At 39.8% G+C, this 22,554-nt stretch overlaps 1 protein-coding gene across 3 annotated transcripts in view; it reads right to left on the bottom strand.

Moving 5' to 3' along the window:
* Nucleotides 1-22,554, bottom strand: part of ERBB4 (erb-b2 receptor tyrosine kinase 4) — a 643,185-nt gene that overhangs the window by 101,673 nt on the left and 518,958 nt on the right. For all 3 annotated transcript variants that reach the window (XM_055812936.1, XM_055812934.1, XM_055812935.1), the window contains exon 20: nt 4,873-5,058. In XM_055812936.1, coding sequence (XP_055668911.1) covers nt 4,873-5,058 — 186 coding nt within the window. The remainder of the gene's footprint in view (nt 1-4,872; nt 5,059-22,554) is intronic.

Raw genomic sequence — 22,554 nt, 5'->3', positions numbered from 1 at the left:
GTGATCGTAGGCAAGCTGCTTTGTTTTAGGAAGATTGCTTCCTTTCTCATTCTTCCTCTGCCTTGTCCTCTTTGGGGATAACAAAAGATACCAGAGGAAAAGTTCCTCTGCATTTGAACACTGCTCAGCAAAATTGGTGCAGATGTAACACAAATCAACAGCAACAGAATGAAACCATAATTGTACCAGAATAAGCAGTAAAACAGTAGATGGGGCTGCCTGGGTTGAACGTTTATGTTCAATTTAGCAAGTGTTGTATGCAACGTTACAGAAGCAAAAATGCATTTCTACGTGCCCTTGGGAGAGACAGAGAGAGCGCGTAGCATAGCACGAAGGCCCGCAGTAATAATTCCCAACAGGGCTCAGGCTAATTTTTCTGCTAGAGTAACAGTGAGAAGACACAGCCTCAAATACAGGCGCCTTACAGTTAAGCTCACTTAGCTATAGTGTAACCAACTCCTTCTGACTAGAAACCTCAAGATGTTTCTTCTCTTCTTGAATGCATTTCTGTAATAATGTCCTCACCCCCACACCTCCCAGTTGCCAAGGAGTGTGTTTGGGCAGCCCTTGCTGAGAGAAATTATATTAAACACATTGAAGCATTAATGCACACAGTCCCTTGTCCATCCATCCCCCCACCCCCTGCTTAAATCTTCATTATTTACCTGTATCTGCCATACACTGGCTGACAAGTATTTAATTCACCTACTGAGAATTCACTTCTAGGCTTGTGCAAACTTTACAAAATTTGATTCTCCATCAGTTTCTCAAGTAGTCAACACTGTAGACATTTGTAGGTATTATTCCAGCCTTCCATACCCTAAGGCCACCAAGGTTTTCACTCTTGCTCTCACTCTAGGAAGCACTTTGATACGTGAGTATAGTTTACTGCTTTACTGGACATCAAATTCCACATAAAATTGCTGTGCTGAACTCAGAGCTGAAAGGTTAAACATGCAGTACCTAAGTGAGACAGTACACATAGAAGCGAGACACAAGGAGATGCCTTGTGTCTCTGCAAAGCAGAAGGGAAGAACCCCCTTAGACACAGCTGCTGTCTAACAACCATGTTTTATGCAGAATGCTTGGGGGCTACTCTATTTTTATAACTTCCATCCATAACGAAAGAAGCTAAAGCTTCTGGAAGGAGAACACAATTACCCTACAATGATCTAACAGTCAGAATAAATTCAACACAATCTGTACAAGCAAAAAAAAAAGCACCCAAGCTTTTTTCAATTGGCAGTAGATAATACTTAATAACTGCCCTATCATCAACCTTCAGAAATGATCTCCAGAGCCATATGCAGGTTGGCAACAAGGCACAGAGCCTAACTAGTTTTTGCATCTAGTTGTACAGAAGTAGAGACATATGGAAATGAACAGCCTGGTAAAACAACTGAACTCTGAAGCAATGACTTCGATAAATAAATGCCTGCACATTGGCAGATGGAGAAAAGCGCAGTAGGGAGGAACTGTATTGCAGCAGCAACTTGATTTTAAACGATTTGTAGAAATCAGCCTGAACTTCAGAACTGAGGCATTTCCAATTCCTTCAGTCCTCGCTGGGGAAAATTCTCACCATAAAAAGAGGGAAGGTGAGGGTATAAAGATATATCTAACAAAAGATACCAGAAGCTGCTTCAGGGAGCAGAGACTAGGACTGGGAGGCAACTGATCATTCTTTCCTCTTATTACATTGTTAATCATGTTTTTGGTAGCTTTCAGAAAGACACAACCAATCATTCCCAAACATCCAGAAAAGCAAGATATGGAGAGACATTCTCAAGCCATATGACAGAGCCTGAAACATCAGCAGAGAGGATACAGGTATATGGGATACACAGACCTTTCCTGCAGTGACTGGGAGCTTGATGCAATAGCCACCTTCTGCACACATTCCTCTGAAGACCCGCCTATTTGTAGGCAAACTGAATCTTTCCTATTTGCAGGCTGCAGACTGATTCCTAGTCACTGTTAAATGTGACAAATAAGTGGAAAACAAGTATTACTACTCCCCTGGTGCTAGCAGAGGATTAGCACTTTTATTGCACTTTTTCGGGGAAAAAAAGTTCACTGACAGCCTCCTATATAATAATTAAGATGAGTATCTTTAGGCATAGACGCAACCTGACGAGGAAGGTTTTCAACATGCAGTTGTCACTCAAGGTCTCCAAAACCAGGCAGAAAATAAAGAGTTAAAGGTACATTTTCATTCTTTGGAGTCCACTTCTGCAATAGGATTGCACCATACTGGCATGGTATGCAAGTAGTCAGTACCTGTGATCTTCTCAACTATAAACAGCCATCTGATACACATGCAAAAACAGCAAAATGCACAACTCCCTGTCAGATGCGGACTGATGCTTTCCACACCCAGTACCAAACACTGCAGTAAAAATAAGAGAAGGGAAAGAGACATATGAAGAAACTGAGGAGAAAATAATCCAGACAAACTGTGATGGCCCAGAGTTAACAGGTCAGCCACATGTACCAAGTACTGTGCTTTTTCAAGAGCAGTCACTTGCAGCTGTTCCCTCTGTGAGTAGCCAAGTGGCCGAGCTTCATGTTGTAACATGAGGGCAAGGCAAAGTTAATCTCAAGATTATTGTGATGCAGAAGATGAATGTAATCAAACATCAATAAACTAACCAAACTTCACTAAAATTCCCCTCGGTAATAGGCCACCCTTTGTTATGAAGAATCCCCCTTTCTTTTTGTGACATTTAATCAGGTAATGTGTATGACCTCACTTCTTTGCACTGCTTGGTTACCCATCATCTTAGAACGCAAATATCCATAATACCTCATCTTCTGCTACCACATCACAGGGTGATCAAGAAAATCGTCTGGCAATGATTTTCAAAGAAGTGTACCTAAATCCAGTTCCCACGTTACACTGAAACCATTTACGATGGAAATCAGTTTAGAACCCATTTCACTTTGGTAAGAATCACCACAGGAAAACTTAAGACCTGCTTTCCACAGACCCTCCTCCCACAGACCCGTCAGCTCTGTAAGCCTCTACCCGGATCAGGCTATTTGCTTCATTGAATCAGCTGCCCACATAAAGTCCACAGCAAAGCAAGTACAGCTATTAGTCCAATTAGTCAATGGTCATATGCATGCACAAAGTGAAAATAAATGTGAACTCTCTTTTTATGTATGCCACTGCGTAAATGTTTTGCAATAAATAATAACAGCCACTATCAATCAAAAGAGTAGAGAACAGATGGGAAGGAGGTTGTGTTGAGAGAAAGGACTGAAACAGGAATATGTATTCTCACCCCCACCTTCCCCATTCTGATAACAGCCCTAAATAAACCTTTGCAAATCTCCAGATACAGGCAATCCCCATCAGTGTGTTCCAATATTCCATGAAACTCTGGCTGCTTTACCACCACAGCGCAGCAGAATCATAGATATTAACATCTAAAAAATGCTCCATCATCAGAATGTGGGTTTGGGATTCCCCCATCTCCTCTATGGATCAACCTGTCTGTCCAGCTTTACGGTCATATAATCTACTGTCACCTTCAGGCAGGTCTAACAACAATCTGATCCTGGAAAGGCAACAGTCCCTATTAATGATGAACCTCAAACTCCTCTTGTCATTGAACAAAAAAATCAGAGTTACCTGAATTTCTCAATTTTCTTACGTTTTCAAGAAAATATTTTGTATTTAAGTTTTCAAAAGAAGCGAACGTTTACGTTATGGCTGCTATTTGGTCCAGCAAAACCACTGCTGAATCTCCAGGTTTCTCTCCAGCACCAAAACTTTAACATTAACAACTTGAACTAAGAATTTGTAATAGATTTAGCAAATTCACTTAAGGCTGCAGATTTAATATAAGATGGCATACATTTATGTTTAACAGGCATTTTCAGCAAAATAATCTAAAACTTTAAAAAACTTCTAAATAACTCTAAATAAAAAGTGGGTTTTAGATTCTCTTGCAGTAACATGATTGTACACAACTCTGGTTGCACAAAAAAGCCTTTAAAATAGATAAAACTATTGCCCTCTACACTTGCAGATCTTGTTACTCTTTGCAACCGATTACCAATAACTTGTTCTTAGTACAACACTGAATACCTAAACATACCTAAAAACACAGGTAAAACATTGTGCAAGGATTACATTAGGGCTGCATTTATGACCTATACTCTGTTGCACCTCAGCTGAAGTGCAGTCTGTATCTGAATGATAATGGCTTCACTCTTGCTCCTAAAACCCCACAGGAAGGCAGAGAGCACTACGCCACGGCGAGCAAAGCAAGATCCAGCCCTTGAGATTTCCCATTCTGCAGAGACAATCAATATTACCCTCCAGCCTCAGCTGTTGTGATAGGTCTTAAACACAGCAGAACTGCGGTGGTTCCCAAAGGAGTGACACGAAGTGAATATTTATCTTCTTAGCAGTGTGGGGGCAGACAATTGATGGCATATCAGAATTTAACTGACAACGCAGATTCGGAAAGGTTGAAAACTACAATCGCATTAAATCAGTATCTATGACTAGTGAACAGTAGAAGAGGCTGAAAAAAATCATTCTGTGCGCAGCCCCAGATGTCACATGGGGGCTTCTTCCCCTACTTTTCTTTACCCCAAAAGACCCTCCATTAACACTGAGTTGGAAAGACAGTAGAGAAAAACACTTTGGCTTACATATCGACAAGCAATCTGTAACACCATGTGAAGCCAAAACAGTGTTTATTTCAGGAACTACCCCACCTTCTTGAAAACAAAAACATGCCTGAGAAAAAACCAAAACAAAATAAAACCCCAAACAAAATTTTTTTTTTTAATGTCATGTTTTTCAGTTAGTTATGAAAATGACAAAAAAAAAAAAGAACAGCATGAACTACATACCTTAGCTATTTGGACACACCAATTTAGCAGAAGCTGGGAGCCAATATTATCCTTATGTTCATGAACATAATCCAACAGGCAGCCATGAGGCATCAGCTGAGTGACTAGCTGAATAGTTGGGCTCAAGCAAACACCCAGGAGTCTCACCAGGTGTGGATGGTCCATACTGGCCATGATAAGAGCTTCCTGTAACAATAAAAGCAATCCAGTTACTCCAGCATGCTTCAATACTCTATGCATAGTATTCCCGTTTCCCATAGAGCATCTAAAGGGGATCAGTGTCCCCTAAGTACCGTGAATTCCTGTGTTGTCTATCCAGTGCTAGGCATACCTAGGCAAAATCCAGTCTGATGTAACATGTGCTTGATTGTAATGAACCCCAAGCAACTATCTGAACAGATCCAGTGAAGATTCAGATCAGAAATTCTGCACTACCCTGTATTCCCTTGTCCTGTTACAACCACAGAAGCAAATATGTAAGTGTGACACACTTGACTTTGCTTAAAGCTCTCATTGGTCTTGCTTTACTTCCCTTAATTTTGTTTCTGGAGCATATTTCACAAACTTGTGGTCAAACCATTGGGCATATGTTGGGTTTTTTTGTTGTTTTGTTTTTTTTTTTTTTATGCAAGCAAACTATGCCATTCACGTATAGGGAGATGGCCAGTTATGCCTCATTTGGCAAGATGTTAGATTAAGCTGTGCTAAAATGCCTTTACACAATCAGAGATTTTATGCTTCGCATTTTATAGGCTTAAGCATGTAACATTTATATATCGATTGAAGCTTTCCCAAAGTTCAACCCATAAAGGGTTAAGAATCAGGAGGTTTAGTGTGGCCTTTTCAAATGTGTCTGATGCTCATAAGTCCTACTACAAGTCAGCAGATTTGTTAGGCTATTAGGATATGACCATGCTACAGCCTCTATGAGTGTTGTAAAGCAATGGCTAAACTAGCAGTTGTGATGGTACAACAGTAGTAGCCCAGCGGCAGCAGCAGTCCCACCTGGTTCCTGCTGCTGCCACAAAGAGACCACTACAGAATGCAGCACTTTGCTAAATCTGAGCCTCTTAGCTCAGGTCCTGATTCTTCCAAAGTCCTCTCCTAATAGATCTTGGATGAGTTATTCTGGTTTTTTCCATGCTTCAGTTTTCCACACAGTAAACAGGAAATAAGATTCCATCCTTTCTTCTATACTTTATTTCTTTTTCAGATCATAAGTTTTCAGAGGTTTTCATCTAGCAAACTTTTCTGTCCAACACCAAGGACCAGAAGGACTTAATCTTGGCTATACTATTTGACCCTAAAGTTCGTACCACTGACAATCAGCACAGAAGATCCTTATAAAATACCTACATATCTGTTCTTAGAGGTAATGCTACCATCGCAAGCAACTGGCATTCAAAAGAGGCAAGGAGAAAGCTTTCCTCTCTCATTCACTAAGTCCTCCATTTCAAGACCACTTCATCATGCCCATGGAACAATGAAAAGTGAGATGAATCTTTGGCTTTGTAAAGCTATTTTGGTTCTCTTTCTTTCTCAAAAAGCCTATATGACACCTTTCTGACAACTTAAAAGAATAACAGCTGTAATAGTGCCAAAGAAAGAAAGAAAGAAGAAAGACAGAAAAAAAGGATGAGAAAAAGTTGACATCATAGGAACACAGCATAACCCCCAACTCATAAAAGTTGGATGTTTTTTGTTTTGGTTTTTTTTTTCCTTCCCTATATTAAGGCAAAGAAAAGCCCTGGCAAGTAGGCTGAGTTTGTAGTAAAGGAAATTGCTCATCATAGTACAAAGAATATTTGAAACCAATTTGCAGGGTATTTGCATAATAGTTCTCTTTCTTTCTCTCTCTTTTCTTGTTAAAACGAAAAGATGAACAAGACACTAATTGTAGGGCTTTTTTTCCCCCCCAGTAAGAAAAGAGCAGATGGCCTCCATTGGGGGGAGTATCTCCTTCCTTTTTCTTCCTAAATGTATGCAAAGAAATTAAATAAATAAATGAATAAATAGGGGCTATTTGATGAGATGACTGGAGGAGGAGCTCTGAGGAAGATTCCAATGTAACAGATTTGAAATGGGATCTCAATTTACATAGTTTTGCTCACATTCAAATTAATATCATTCTCACTCACTCAACTCATATGTACGGGGTGTCCTTGAAACAATTTTAGCATACTCTGCTGTCACTAGAACACGTCACTGAAGGCCACCAAAATAAATGCCTGCTGACAGGTGCCTTATCCAGTTTCAGAGTGCAAAATTACTGTCTCATTTTTTCTTTTTACTTCATTTTTCTCCTGCAAATGCATAAAGGGATAGTACTTGTTGCCCTCTCCCTCTCTGAGTAAAGGTAAGAGTATCTCCAGGATCTTGGAGTAGGAGTACGCTCTTTCATGAGGATTGATTAGAACATAGACAATACATTATTTTTGCTCACCAAGGGACCAAATGGAAAGCTTTGAAGCATGTGCTCCATCAGTCTCTAGCTACTTACCATTTACAAGTCTATCTGAGTCCAAAGGAAAGACACTTCTGTACAATAATAAAAGCAAGCAATGCCATTTGTCTCATTCTGATGTTACGGGAAAGCACATATTCTTACAATAGTTTTGGGCAACGGTTCCAGAAAAAAATAAAAATATTGTTAATAAAACATTACGGACTGCTCTATAATGAATTGAGACACACAACAGAGAGCAAGGAAACCTTCATTATAGATCTAAGTCACTAATGGATACTAATTTAGCATGAATCCTGGCTTCACATTGTTATTCTCATTAGTAAAAGTATTGTTATTTTTATTGAACTTGCATCTACAGAAGAACTGAATTCTGGGTTATGTCTATCTGGCACACACAAAAAAAAATCACAAAGTAAAAGAGATTGCAGTTGTTCTGCTAGAGCCTAATTAGACAAAACAGACAAACAACAACAGAAACATTATGACTTAGTAGCATTTTAAAAATCTGTTCAGCAAATAAAGAAAACAAGTCCCCATTTCAAAATCTGTTTGGACATGAAAGACCCTACAGCTACAATCTCCATAGCACTCAGGCACTCCGCAGCCTGGTTCTCAATTAAATTTTCTAAAACATTTAATCAGGTAAGGCATCTTAACTCACAGACTTGGCTGTCTGACACTGGCATCTTTCAAAACTGGCCTCTGTGATTTCCCGTATCTTTTGGTAGCCTTATGTCTGCAGAGCTTGTCTCTACACTCAATTGGCACAATGACACAAATGATTTTAAAATTCTGCCTATTCTAATTTAATGGAGAGGAAACTGAAGTACAAAAAAGCACAACCTACTATCCACATTCACACGCAAAGTCTAGAGCCGAAGTGGGAACTACGCCCCAGATCATTTTATCTTTCCCTCCTGGAAAAAAAAACAGCTTTGAAGGTTGAAATAAAAAAGGGAAGGAGGGGAGAGTAATTATTAAGATATGGTTCTTTATCCCAGGAATCAGAGTCTTTGTAACACCACATGCTCACACTAACATCTGAGAAAGACAGGAGTGGTGACAGTTTTGAAGGTCTCCTGTTGGACATCCAGCACCCTCCATCTATCTGCAGAGGCAAGGAGTCTTATCAAAAGAGTAACTCCCCAGCCAAACCAAATCTCTTCCTGGAATGTCTTTGTGCTGTTGCTACTCAGGTATTAATTACCTGAGCACATTTAATTAATTACCACAGCAGCACATGGCAGCCATATACAGGACAGCTATAAGTCAGCCAGCTTAGACACAGGTAGCAGTTGTGGAGCTCAGCTTGCCCTTATCTCCAAGATGTATTTTGCAGTCTATGGTGAGCCCTGACCAGCTGAGGCTAGGGTACTACAAGATCTCAAATGAGTTACTTATACTAAGGCTGTGTATATATATTCTATTCACAGCAGTGCTTACAGTGTTAGTATATCAGAGGGGAAGGCTGGTAAAGACAGACCTTGATGCAGAAAGCAACTAATTCTGTGGGTAGCTTGGCAGAGCCGTTGTTGCGTCCCTCCAGCCTCATCACAGAGATTAGCAAGTGACTTCAATTGAACCTTCCGTGTTCAAGTCATGATTAGACTTCTCAGATATGCTATTTTGTATAAAGAATTCATGCCATGTCGATCATTCCTCTCTTCTGCCGCTTTTTAATGTGGTTGAATTATTGCCACATTAAGCTCAACTCCTGTCATTTATATACACAACCCTACATTAAACAATTATAGTAAACAATGGCGCGTATCTATCTTTAATGCTTTACACTGATCCATCTGTCATGTGCATTTAGTAACACGATAGCATACCCAAGAAGAACGGTGAGTTTGTAAGTCCCAGCGAGCTGTCACCAGACCTATAACTCTGGTTTCTGTTAGCACAGCTATGCCAACAGGGTCTGAGGAGGTGCAATTACTAACCCACAGCGAGAAGCCAGAAGAAGCACTCAGAGCATCTGCTCTTAGACTGCCAAAACCTGCTTAGACAGGTAGAGCTCATTTAAGTTATCAGAGCTAGCCATCACTCTTAAAGCACAATGCATAGTGACATCCTGGCTCAAAGCACTTGTCAAGGTAGATGACAAAGGAAACTAGCCATTTACTTTTCACTGGTCACTTAAGTTGCTTTCATTCCTTAGCTGGCTTTGAAAATCCCACCTAAAACTGTTTCCTGATCTATCCATACTCTGCAGTCATGTTTGAAACGCCTTTAATTTGACTGCTGTTTCTGACAAGTAAATCAAAATGTAACTAAAGCAGGATTTTAATTTTGGTCGTCTAGGATAAGGAAGAAAAAACAATTCTCAAGACTGGGAGAAGAAAGGGTGCTCTGAGTAACACCTACAACACATCTTAGAAGATGGTATTTAACTTCTCCATTTCCCACTTTGATTTTTTATTGCTAACAATTACAATTGAACATGAATATTAACTAGCATCGTGGTCCCTGAAGAGCATCCTTTGAAATCAGTGTTGCTTCTCTGACCATTTAGTTTGTAAACCACTGGACTCAGCAAAATGCCTGTGTCATTAGCAGTAAAATAATGCCATACATATGTCCATGTTGAAAATTTATTCTCTACCCAGAGTGTTCCAGGACACCCCTCTCTTCCAACACATGTCCTTGTTAATTGGTACACCAGTTCAGTACATGGTCAAGCATCCCTGGACAGACAGTTCCTGAGATGCTAGAGATGGCAAACAAGCAATCCCTGAGACCCCTGGGTTCCTGGAACTGGGCAGAGCTGACAGTGAGACATCACTCTGTCAAGTCCAAAACCATACTCTAAAGAAAATCTGAACATCGGAATCTGTCAGGAGCCCTTCCCTCAGCTGCTTACAAAGGCTCTCAAACATGTTAACCGATTGTGTCATTAAAAGTCCTGTACCATGCGGTGGATCCCAGTACCTTCTAATGCAGTGCTCAATAACCTCACCTTCTTGCTGCTTAGGACTTCAGCTAAGAGTATTAGCATTTGAAGCAATATTGATTATTTCCTTGTATCAGATTTAAATGTCTGGCAGAGGGTAAAAGATAGTCCTTCTGAAGACTCGTTCTTTAACACACGAGTTTCCTGAGCACCAACGTCCGTACATACCACATTGACCTCTGAAAGAAGCTCACTTATAGGTGGCCAATGTCCCCTTCCAGCGCTTCATATACATGTGCTATCTCTCAGAGCCAGCGCAGGAGAAACACCCTACCTGTTCCAGAGAAGTATCACAGATCTGCTGCCCCAATTCACCAAGCCTGGGGTAAATTTTACTGCTCCAGTTAAGCCAGATGAACACATGCTCTTGATAGAGTTTGGTAAGCAGGGACAAAGTCTGAAAAATCTTTAGTTTCCTCACCTTCTGCTTCTAACTGTTCTTTCCGTAAAATGCCCTCAAACAAAACAAAACAAAGGAAGCCAGAAAAGAACAATCCACCTGTTTTTCCTAATCATTGTCGAGTAAATAAATGTACTTAAAAGCTGACTTCATACTGTGCTGTGCATTTTTCTGAAAGCACAAGCTGTGCTGTGGTAGCAGAAGAGATAGTACAGTGAATACACTGGTTTTTACATTAGTGTTACAATGCTTCTAATGGCTAAGGCAAACACCTGTCTGGAATGCACCTCTGACCTGCTTCAGGGCAGATCCAATTACAGTCCAACATAATGCCTTTTGTTTGTCTGCTAGGTCTTACCAATTTTAGGTTATAGCCAACTTAGCCTATGCAGTCTGCACAATTGCTTAAGCTGAGAGACAGCAAACATATACTCAATGACATACATGTCCACATTTATCGTGTGACAATGATACCCAATGTTATATTTCCCCTGTACTTCCTATGCAAGATGATGTTTTCAATTGCTTTACAGCATTGCCATACTTTTAACCCGTGGGCTGCAATTTTTCACCACTCGGGCAGATGCTCTGGAAAGCTTCTGTTGAAATGTCACAGGCATTTCTGAAAATGAAATGAGGGATCCAGCTATAGGGACTAGCAAAGGATATCAGGGTCCCACAGTGGATCAGCAGCAAGCAGAGGGAAGACAGTAACAGCATCAACTGCCACAGCTGCTTTTTCCAGAAGCTGTTTTATAGTCATTAGGAGCAGACACGTTTAACAGGGCACTTTCAGGTGAAGGTCTTATTTGGGACTTTGCAACAGCTTCTATAACCAATTTTACTGCTGTATAATACAGTGAACAGCACTTGAATGCTGTTGAGGTTACTACTGCAGGACTGAGCTACACTCTTTAACGTGACTAACGTGAGTATGGCAGCATATCCCACATCCCGTGACAAAAGAGGTTTCTACCACTGTACCCTCCTAAGAGATGGTGACAACACTTAGGTTGTGCACAACAAATTCCCCCAGCTTTTAACTGGAGAAGCAGGACTCGGGAGCAAGTGAAGAAAGGTATTTAAAAATAATAATCTTTCTACACATACATATCCATACTCCAAGCATAAAATGAGATTGATAGTTACAGTAGGTTCATCAATGGTTGTTGTACTGAAATGAAACAGTGCCTATTCAGGTCCAAATCCTACACACACGCTCACATTTACCAGTTACTTTTACTCTGGGGAAATACTGAGTTTGACTGGCACAGCAAGAAATAACTAGATGTCTAAACCAAGGCTCTGTTATTAGGGAAGTCTAGCTAGAGTTTTGCACTAACCACCATCTCCCTGAAACTCCCCCCACCACTGATTCTGGTGACGAGAAAGCAAAGTCTAGCCCATTTTCAGTTCAGCTTTATGCATAAGTGGCCAAGAGTTCAGGACCTCAGCAACCAGATGTGTTTCCATTGAAAGCTGCAAAAAAAGTAACAGTGGGTTTCAGACTGTCCATCCCCACTTGCCAATTGAGTGTAAGTGGTTTAACAGCGTGCACATCTCTTTGTAAAAATAAGGTACCATTCTGACAAACATTTTACTTAAGAGTTTGTGACAATCATCATTATTTCAGAACAGCCTGTCAAAAGTGATTTATTTCTTACTATTTTGATGCAGCTAGAAAAAATATTTTAAGTTTTAAATGTACAGTCTAAAAAAAGCAATCATTCAGCATTATTCAAGCTGGAGTGTAAACAGACTTTACCACTGACCAGCTTATAAACATTTTCAACTTTAGTTGCAGATTCATTTCAGGAGGAGGGAGTAATTGCTTTGATTTTTGATTTAAGATGAGTGATGGCAAAAACAAGTGATTGAGAAAAAAAATCCATCAAGTTCTCACTTCTTTCTGAAGAATCTTAGGGCACTGTTTTGAAATTTTTTGGTATCACTGAAAAAGTTGACTTTCTAATCACACACTCAAAACTCCTTCCTCCTTCAGGATCAATTTAAAGGGACAGCATCAGACTAAAACCTTTTATCAAGTGTACTATCAACATTAAGAGTTGTTTTAATCAAAGACACATTTTGCCCATAACCCATGTGTTTCATCTCTCACAATAGAGAATTCAAAATAGACTCTTCTCCATGTTCCCCTCATCTGTATTCCATTGCATAACAGCATCACACTTAGGACTCAAGTACTGCAAAAGGATGATATTTAAACAAAAGAAGTGTAATTGGACTTTTTGGTTCACCATTAGATTTCTTTTTTTTTTGACCAAGCTGGCATCAGTGAACCACAAAGTCACCAAAAGCTGCCACACATTTCCTGTATTACAACACTTCCTTCCTTTCAGCATTACTCTGCTTGCTATAGTCTCCTGAGTTTCTACAGTCCTTCTTCCACCCTGCTCTTCTCTACTTTCTTTGTTCTTTCGTTCACCATCCTGTTGACTTACTCTTCTCCCAAAGAAAAAACTAAAAACCTCTTAAAATCGCTTGAAAGAAAATCACTGCCACCACCAAAATTCATACACTTCCCACCTTGTGTGCACTGCACTGCCTCTCCCAGCTGCTGTGAGGCCAGGCTCTGCCCTGCACCTCACCTGCGATGGCAGAATCTCCATCCTGGCCAAGTCCTTCTGCATCCAGTGATGTGCTCCTTACCTCTGCTGCTGGGCAGATATGGCCCAGCTTTAGGACACTCCTAGAATGGAAATACTGGGAGCACTGGGTGTAAATGGCAGGGCTTTGGTGGCAGGGATGCTGCAGGGGAGGCTCCTGTGGCAGGAGGCTGGGCAACAAAAGGTGAAGTTTTTTCCACAAATGTTTTAACATGGGGTTGTGGGATATTTTGGGGGTTTTGGGGTTTTTTTTTTTGCTAATACCAAATCAACTATTAAATATTTATGTTAATTGGCAATAAATTAAGTTAAATTCTCCAAGTCAAGTCTGATTTGCCTGTGACAGGAATTGGCAAGCGATTTCTCTGTCCTTATTTTGGCCCCAGAGTTTTCTCCTGTTCCTCCCATTTTCTCCTGCCCCGCTGGGTGTAGTGGGGGTGAGTGAGCAGCATTTATACAGGAAGGGGAGGGAGGCAGACATCTCCGTACATTAATGCGTCTTTCAGGACTATACTATATAAGGAGATTACATGGTAAGAAAATGCTCTTTCTGTGTGGCACTTCTTATGTACACATGGAGCAGTGAGTGCCACTCACTTTTTCAGCACCATCTCAACTGCAGACCAGGAGGCTGATCTGCAAGTTTTAGTTGAGCTAGAAACATTGATATGGTGATACAACATGGTTTATTTTTAAGATGCTTTCTGGAGCTCTAGGACACTTTGAGAGCTTGCCAAGATGTCACATAAACATCGACATCAATAACCCTCAGTAGTCTAAAGTTTTACTCAGATCTATGTTCTCATCTGAATGACAGCACTGTCAAGAACGTAAGTTGTGCTCTCACTTGATAAGATATTAGTCACAGAGGAAACAGAAGCAGCTCCCTGCTCTGCTTAAAAATCAGACAGGACAGAGAATTCAGATCCTAGCACTGGAAATTGTTTCCCATCCTTTACTCAGCTAAAGAAAAAATTCTGCAGTCCTCCCACCCCTCCCTGCTGTCCACAAATTAATTACATGCAAAAAATGTTTAGTATTCCAATTTGGATTTGACAACAATCCAGTCTAATAAACATAGTCTGAGTTTTGAAACAACCAATGACTTCGAAACAGAAATCCACCAGAGTTCATTCAGAAAATGACAAAACAGGAATTTCAATCTACCGTATTTCTAAAACATCTTCTAGCTGAGGAATTCATGGGAATTTATCCCCTACTGAAAAGCTTCATCAGAAACTCTTCCATTTGGTTCCAGCAAGTTAACATACTTAACCAAAAAATCTTTGCTAAATATTTTGCCAAGAAAACATTTCACCAAGGAAACTCACTTTCTTTCCTTTCAAACACCATTTCTTTCCAAACAATTTCATTACTACAATAACTTCTCAGAGGACTTGTATTTTTAGCAGGTGACTGTAGCCATGGATCTAAACCAACAATACTTCCATTTAAAAAACGATAATTTGCTTGGCTTCAGAAAACATAGAAAGAGCTAAATTCTGCTTTTATACACATATACAAAGCATCCCACTGAACTCCACCAAAGGGCACTGCCTAGCCAGCAAAATCATCCTCAACACCAAAGAATGCTTCCTACTATATTCAGCCCGGGGGTTGCCTATCCACTGACATTACGTCCACTCAGTAAATCGAAGCCTGGGGAACTGCCCGTAGCTAGTCCCTGTTCCATGTTCACCTACTTTATTGAGGTCTTACATTCCGTCGGATAAACTGTTATTTGACTGTAACTCAGACATTTCCTACCTTTGCATTGATCCTGCTCCATATCACAGAATTTGTCTTTGAACATTGATCAAAGAATGCCTTTTAAGCTTATATGAGCAAATGCAACACAGCTGTGATTTGTCAACATAGTTCACAAATCTACATAAATATTTTCTTATCCTTTTTACCTCACTTGTCATGTAAAGCATTAAGATCACAACAGGCTCTGGTCTATCTGAAACCCATGTAATTCTATTTTGTACAATGCATATTCGTCTATGTAACTGAAAAGCTGATATTCTAGATAAAGCAGAAACCTTCAGAATACAATTGTAATCACCTTATAAATAACTAAGGGGTAAGAATACATATTCTCTCTTTCCATTTGCCTATTGCACTTTGCCTTATATCAAGTGTCAGCCAGATTCTTTAAAATACCTGACTTGAGGGAAAGCACTGACTGATAACAAATGTGAGGGGTTTTCAAACATCTTTTTAGACACATTCTCAGTGTGTAAGTAGATAAAACAGCTTTGTCTGAAAAAAACCCTTCATCAGTATCTGTTTTTCTAGGTAAACATTCCAAACCAATTTAAAGCCAGAATGTAATTAAAAATAAAAAAAATAACAAAAAAAATTAATTTGCTTAGCAGTTACGAGATCTGTGTCACATTTCACAGAGTCCCATCTATAGATGGGTACAGTAATAATCATTCCTCTACCCTTTATCTGTATCTTGATTGAAAACCTTTCAGGGCAGGGACAACCTCACCATGTTTTCACAGCACAAAGGTTTTCTGATCTTACTAGGTCCAAGAGATGCCATATATTACAGTGAGAAGCAACACCAAAGTTAACATGGAAAATACTGCTGTGAAAAATCTTTTTATTTTTGCAATATAGTTTCAGTATTGAAGGCCCAAGCATTTCAAACAAGCAATTACTGCTCTGTGGACTGTCAGCCACATTGTGACCTCAGCTCTGTTTATCCTACTTATTGCACTAAAGTCTAAAACGTATTGGCAGAATATTACGAAGATTATCAGCAAGCCAGTCATGTACCAATTTTCCCTATTGCATTTCTTCTGTTACAACTATGTGACAAGTAGCGATAGAGACAGTTGACTATTGCTTGTAAATAATATGTAGAATATTAATATGAACAGATGTTAATTATTTCACTTTTATAGATTTGTGATAGTTGCTGATACATCAGAGCTGTCTGGATCAGCACTGAGACATGAAAAATAATTTTTTAAGGATTATCTGCAACAAAGCACTAAGGGAGAAGTGTTCCAAACTGCAGTTTCTTGAAGATGAAATATATTTTTACAGTGATACTTCAAGTTCAGCTCTTATAAGCCTGTGCTTCCGTACCCTTACATTTCTATTACAAAAGGACACGGTGTCAGTATTTGCATGTATAAAGGCATCTTAGATATATTTTTTTTTCCTCACTACAACATAACCCACATAACCCCCCTCCCTGTTCTCCCTTAACTTTAAGTTGACTTGGCACTTGGACAGTATGAAAATAAGTATGACAAATACAATGCATTGATCCTCCAGGGCTCTTTGCCCTTGCTCACTTTCTGCATTGTTGCTGATCTGTGAGTTGCAGCATGTGCTGGAGATCACACACAACCCCATTGGCCTGCTTTCATGAAAAATATGATATGCAATAGCCTACCCATCTGGCACTGAACTAAATCACAGACAAGTGTACTTCAAAAATGATTAGCCACCTTATACACGTAGTTTTATAGCCAGCTCCACTGACTTAAATATCTAGACATTTCTTCAGTCATTCCCTCAAACATCATTAGATTCACTATTAACCTCGATCTAGCGATGGCTTGTTTGGGATGCATTACAGTTAAGCCTGTGGAAACTCTACCCCTTTTTTATTAACAGAGGTCCTATAAAAACCTACATTTTCTTATCAGTGTCGCAACATTCTGGCATACGCATCACCCTTTAAGAACTTAAACAGTAACATGTGCCTATTTTATATTGCTAATATGAGCTGGAGGCACAAAGAAAAAATGCAAAGCCATAGGAAGTTTCTTAAATACAGGCTTTCTGTTTCTTTCAGTGGCAAGTCAGCGCAAAGTTGTCCAGTTCTTGGTGCCAAAAGCTGTTTTAAAACTGGATATCTGTGTCAGCTTCTTCTCATAACATATCAAGCATTATTCAACGATCTCATCTTCCATCTTACCAAGTTTTGCCACTTTTATTTTTGCACTTCACATCTCAATGTAAGAAAGACTCTGCAAAGAATTCCAGTATTCCCAGTCACTTTGCTGATTTTTAAGGAAGGCTTTCTCATGTGTGTAATTACATATCAGCTATAGCCCACCACTCCAGCAAGATCTGTTCCCACACAGATAACATCTTCCCCTCTGCCTTAAATCACTCCGTCCACTGGTTGTGAGATGAAAAAACTAGCACCCGCAAACATATCACATTGGGAGTCAAGTCCCCAGAATTCATGGCCTTAGAATAGCCAGCAGAAATTTTTACTGTCGTGCATTCAATTGCTTTCCTGAAAGCCCACATCCAGAAATTAAGTATTGGAAAAATATTAAGCTGGAGGACAGGATTCTGGCTCAGATCCAGATATAACATATAGTAAAGGGTGGAGACATACAGCACAATGCCAAGAACTAGAGAACCACAGTATTGTAAGCAACAGAAAACTCATCATGGCAATAGAAATCCCAAGAGCTTCTGATTAAGACTCCCAATTAAACTATTGTGTACCACTTTTGATACTGATAGGACCACTTCTCTACCTTTTTTTTTTTTTCAATTCCCATCCTTTGCCTGTTCAATATCTAAACACTTTTCCAAAAAAGCTCTCTCCTACCGTGCCCTGATTAAACACTGGAAACTATGGGATCGTGACCTTCATAACAACACCACATACAGCTAAGCAAGTAAGTGACTTCATGTTTCAGTAACCCAGCTCAAACATACACTACAAAGTAACCATGTTACTGGTGTACCTCATACCTTTAAAAAGAAAACATAATACATCAGTTCAAAATGTTTCCTTCATACACACACACTTCACAGTCAAAATTACTTCTTGAATTTGATTAGACTTTTAAGAGTTTCAGTTAATCCACAGCTATGTTTCTCAGTGGATTAACTAACACTCCCTTCCTGATCTTCTCCCCACTTGCAGATTTACTCAACCTTATGCAGGATTTCCAAGTCTGCAATACAAACCTTAAATAAGGAGTTCTGCCATTGCCATCAACAGAAAGCTTCTGAATATACTTCCTAACTCATTTAGGAATAACTTGTATCATCAGTCCCTCACTAAAGCATGTGCTTCTTCCTTACACCTGTGGCAGACTTCTTGGAAGGATGATTCCAAAGGTGAAGTCCTGTCCCTCTTACATTCACTGGCAAATTCACAGCTCCCAACAGGGCTCAGATTTCCCCCAACTCTCTTTCCCTCACTGCACTTTCCAATTAGTGTTACGCCAGCAGAATTGTTTCCAAACAGCCTGATTTGTCTGTCTGTGCTTGTACTTCATCATTTCTGTGTATATACTTTCTCTGTACAGCCACATGCTCTTGCATATGAAAATTAACATCCCTGTGCACATACACACATCTTACCCTCACATACTATGGAAGGAAAAATTACTAGAATAAGTAAACATTTAAAGAGAAAATTATTACTTAAGATGGAAATAACAGAAATGTGACCTTGAAACAGTTAATCTTCAGATGACTAAAAGCAGTTAACCTTCAGCAGTGATCAGATTTCCAGCTTCTTAGAGGCTGATCACTCCTGGGGCTTGTGCATGGTATGCAGAGTTCTCAAGGACGGCTTGATTTCTGGCATCTCTGGACAAGTTGGAAATTGTAATTGCAATCACAGTGAGCTGCTGTGCCTGGAACTGACAGGCAAACAGTTACCCCTCCTAAGTGGCTACACTTACAGTGTGTGTAAGTGGGAGGAAGAAGGAAGACTGCTCAAAAGGGAGCCTACAATCAGATGAGTTAGGTCACCCTTTGCCCCTCACTCCCAGCAACTTAACATGATGGAGTGAAAACCTGTTTGAATTGCAGCTGAAGCAGACTGCCAGGTAGTGCAGCAACACTGCTGTTCATTACCAGCTATTCTTACAGAGACCCCTTATGCCAGTTGGAAAGGAGGATGTTTACATAAATGACAGCAGAAGAGGATAAGGAAAAATATCTTACCGCTGCCATAAAGGATTTCATTTGATCCTAAAGCTGCCCTTTAAACTGAGGCTTAAGATTAACTCGGTTGCATTTGCCAAGCAGTCAGTGGAACAACTGTGGGATGCCTGGATGTACTATCCAACTGCTGTTAGTAGCAATGTCTTTTCAGACTTTCAGAAGCATCTACACAGACTGTTGAAGATTTGGGTCAAACACTAGGCTAGGTAGCATCAGATGTATACAAGGAATTAAAAAAATAAATCAAGGGAGAGACAAAAGTATTTCTCCAGTCACCTACATTGCCATATAAAGCAGGATCTTATAAGGAGACAGTGTAAATGCATCTGTCAGCTGAGCTGTCCTATGAAAGCCACCATGCACCAGGGAAGGAACCCAGAAGCTTTGGCTTAGAACCTTCCTATGTGTAATGCCCACAGCGGAAACCAAGAGAAGGCAAGTCTTCTCCCACACTCCCCACCTGACAAGATAGCTGTATCTCCAGTGTACTTTCCACAATGGCATCCAGACATACCTGAAGAAACAAAGAAAGCATCCAGACCTATCCAGATTTCCAAAGGTTTTCGGCTAACAGGGATAAAATCCTCTTTAGCTAGTAATTTTTTTTTTTTTTTCTTCTTGAAACTTCTGAATAAGTTTGATATGTCTTGAGGATGTGTCTTCACTGTAAGACAGGCTTAGAATTTAGGAAAAGCTGTTTCTCTGTCTTTTTTCAGTACATCTGACTGCTTTATTAATTTAGTTAATTAGGCTAGACATAAATAAAACATGTGGGTATCAGCCCCCACATGCAGCTTTAATTTGTTTGCTGCATGCCTGGTGGAGGTCATTGTCACTTATTACCTTTACACTTCGCTTGACAAATGCTCTCCTGCACACTGAACGCTGCTCCTAGAGACAGCGGGAAACTACAGTAAGTCCAGGCGAAGTCAAGAAACCCCCTAGATCTTAATTATAAAACCATAAAAGAAACCAACTGCCTCTGAAGCTCTCTTACCAGGAAACAAATGAGAATGGGAAATTTATTTCCAACCATAAATCCCAAACCATTCAGTTTAATTTTTCCCAAGTTAACTTTCTCACCTAGCTAAGCAGCACAGCCTTCTATTATTAGCTTCTGGCCCAGTATCAGCTGACCACCATCAGTCAAACTGTCTTCATCTCAATGAGCTCAGGGACTCCCAAGGAACTCTGTGTATGCAGGCTTGTGCTTGCAGTCTCTAATTATTTTCTAACAGATAATGGAGTATTTAAGTTCAGAGAGGATAGATTAAACTTGTAAGTGGATCAAAACCTGGACAAAATCACAGCTCACAGGATTACTTCCTGGAAACACCAAGCTTAGAGGGCTAGAGAGGAAAGACCCTCATCAATTGTCTGTCTCCTCATGACAAGTTAGTTTAAATATATGGTTTTTAGCCTTAAAGATGGTTTGCTATGTTTTCTAACTGCAGCATGACTATAGAATGTATTACGTAATCAGTTGAGCATCTGGTTTGATGTTAAACTGTCTGATCAGGGCAATGGCTACTTAACTTACCAGACAATCATAACAGTCAAATAATTTGAGGCTGAGGAGTGGAAATTGTTCTCACAAGTGAAATTCTAAGTCCCTGTTCTACTATCAAGTAGCCTCTTAGCTGCATATTTGCCTTTTTTCCTCACAACAAGCCTCTCTTCCCTCCCTAAAACTCTGGACCCTCATATATTCCATTTCCATTCTTAGGGTGAGGAGCAGGATATCCTTCTCTTTTGATGCTGCTGGTGTTTGCTGGTGATTCCCCTCCCAGACATGCTTGCAGGCAGATTAGTAGCAAGAACACCTGCATGCTGAATTCAAATTCCAGCGCCCTTCTGGGGATGATGAAGTGTGACCAGCCAAGTGGGGAGGAAAAGCTACACTGCAACTTAAGCATCTAACTGTTTCAACACCTGAGGGGAAATTCTTTAGACTGTGAAATTATTCCAGAGATAATATGTGTGCAGAAATAAGTGGAAAAAACAGTAAACTTGCATTTTACAAAACGTAGCAACAACCTCTGCTTGGTGTAAAGAAATCTGTAGAAGTCCACATATACATTCTGCTTCTGCCCTGGAGAAGGCTGGGTTACTTAGTAGACTTCAGCTTGGGTTGTAACACACACAGACTACTGCAGTGATAAAAACTATGTAGGAAAGCAGGGAGCAGAGTGAAAGAAAAAGAGCTAGCTGGGAATGTGTGGAGAAAGCCCAGAAAAAACACTCTGCTGCTACTCCTTGAAGAAAAATTCCAGACAGGGGATGTACTTTTTGATGATGGCCAATTCATCTTCTCCTGATGGGAGAAGGGTGGGAGGTGTTTAGCCATAAGAGGTGCTAACATCATGCATTATATCATTATAGTCATTACAGATCCATTACTAGGTGTTCACAGTGCTGAAATGACAGCTGAGTAGCCAAATTGTTGTTCTTTACTCTTTTAGCATAACATTTAGCAGAATTTCAGGAGCTCACAGAGCACTTTTAGACTTACATTCTGCCAACAATACAAGTTTTAACCAAAGTCTATGGACAATGCCACTAACATCTATACCAGCTATTTCTGTAGACACTGAAGTGTCCCAAGTACTCTCTCTATACACAAAGTGCTGTTTACAAGAGGCTTTACATTCTCCAGAGCCTCTCTAAAAGGAATGCTAAGTTTTACTTGCAAGTACAAGGGCATACACAGTCAAGTGAGAAGTAATTGCTGATAAAAGCACACCTGTACTTGATAAATACAAAAAAGTGAAAGTCAAGGGTGGAACTCATATAATGACATGTCCTCCTCATTAAACTATCTTCTCATTCACAACTAACATGTTGGACATTTAAAAAAGAGTTAATCCCCACTATTGTTCATAATGGCACTTAACCACCTACATACCTTTAAAAAAATTTGGATACAACTACTTTTAACCAATGACTATTCATAATATTATTTTTACTGAAATCACAACTGATGCATTTTGCTTCATATGTACACTTAAATTTTCCTTAAAAAATAACTACAGTAAGCAGGATAAAGTCTTATCAGAATAGTTATACTGACCAAAGTTTTGGATGAGAATGAGTAAAACACATTTTTCTACTATAGCTTACTCTTCAATGAAAGATATTTATGTCCTCATAATAGCTTAAAATTGTAAAAAGTTTGCAACTATGTCCTTTCTGGGACAGAGGAGTGGTCACATTAAAACCATAAACATTGTCTAGCTCATTCTCTTTACAAATGTGGCTTGTTTCTGGACATAAATGACTGGGT

Source organism: Falco peregrinus, chromosome 8 (assembly GCF_023634155.1).
Source record: "Falco peregrinus isolate bFalPer1 chromosome 8, bFalPer1.pri, whole genome shotgun sequence".
Lineage (NCBI taxonomy): Eukaryota > Metazoa > Chordata > Aves > Falconiformes > Falconidae > Falco > Falco peregrinus.
This window is presented reverse-complemented; position numbering and strand designations above follow the sequence as displayed.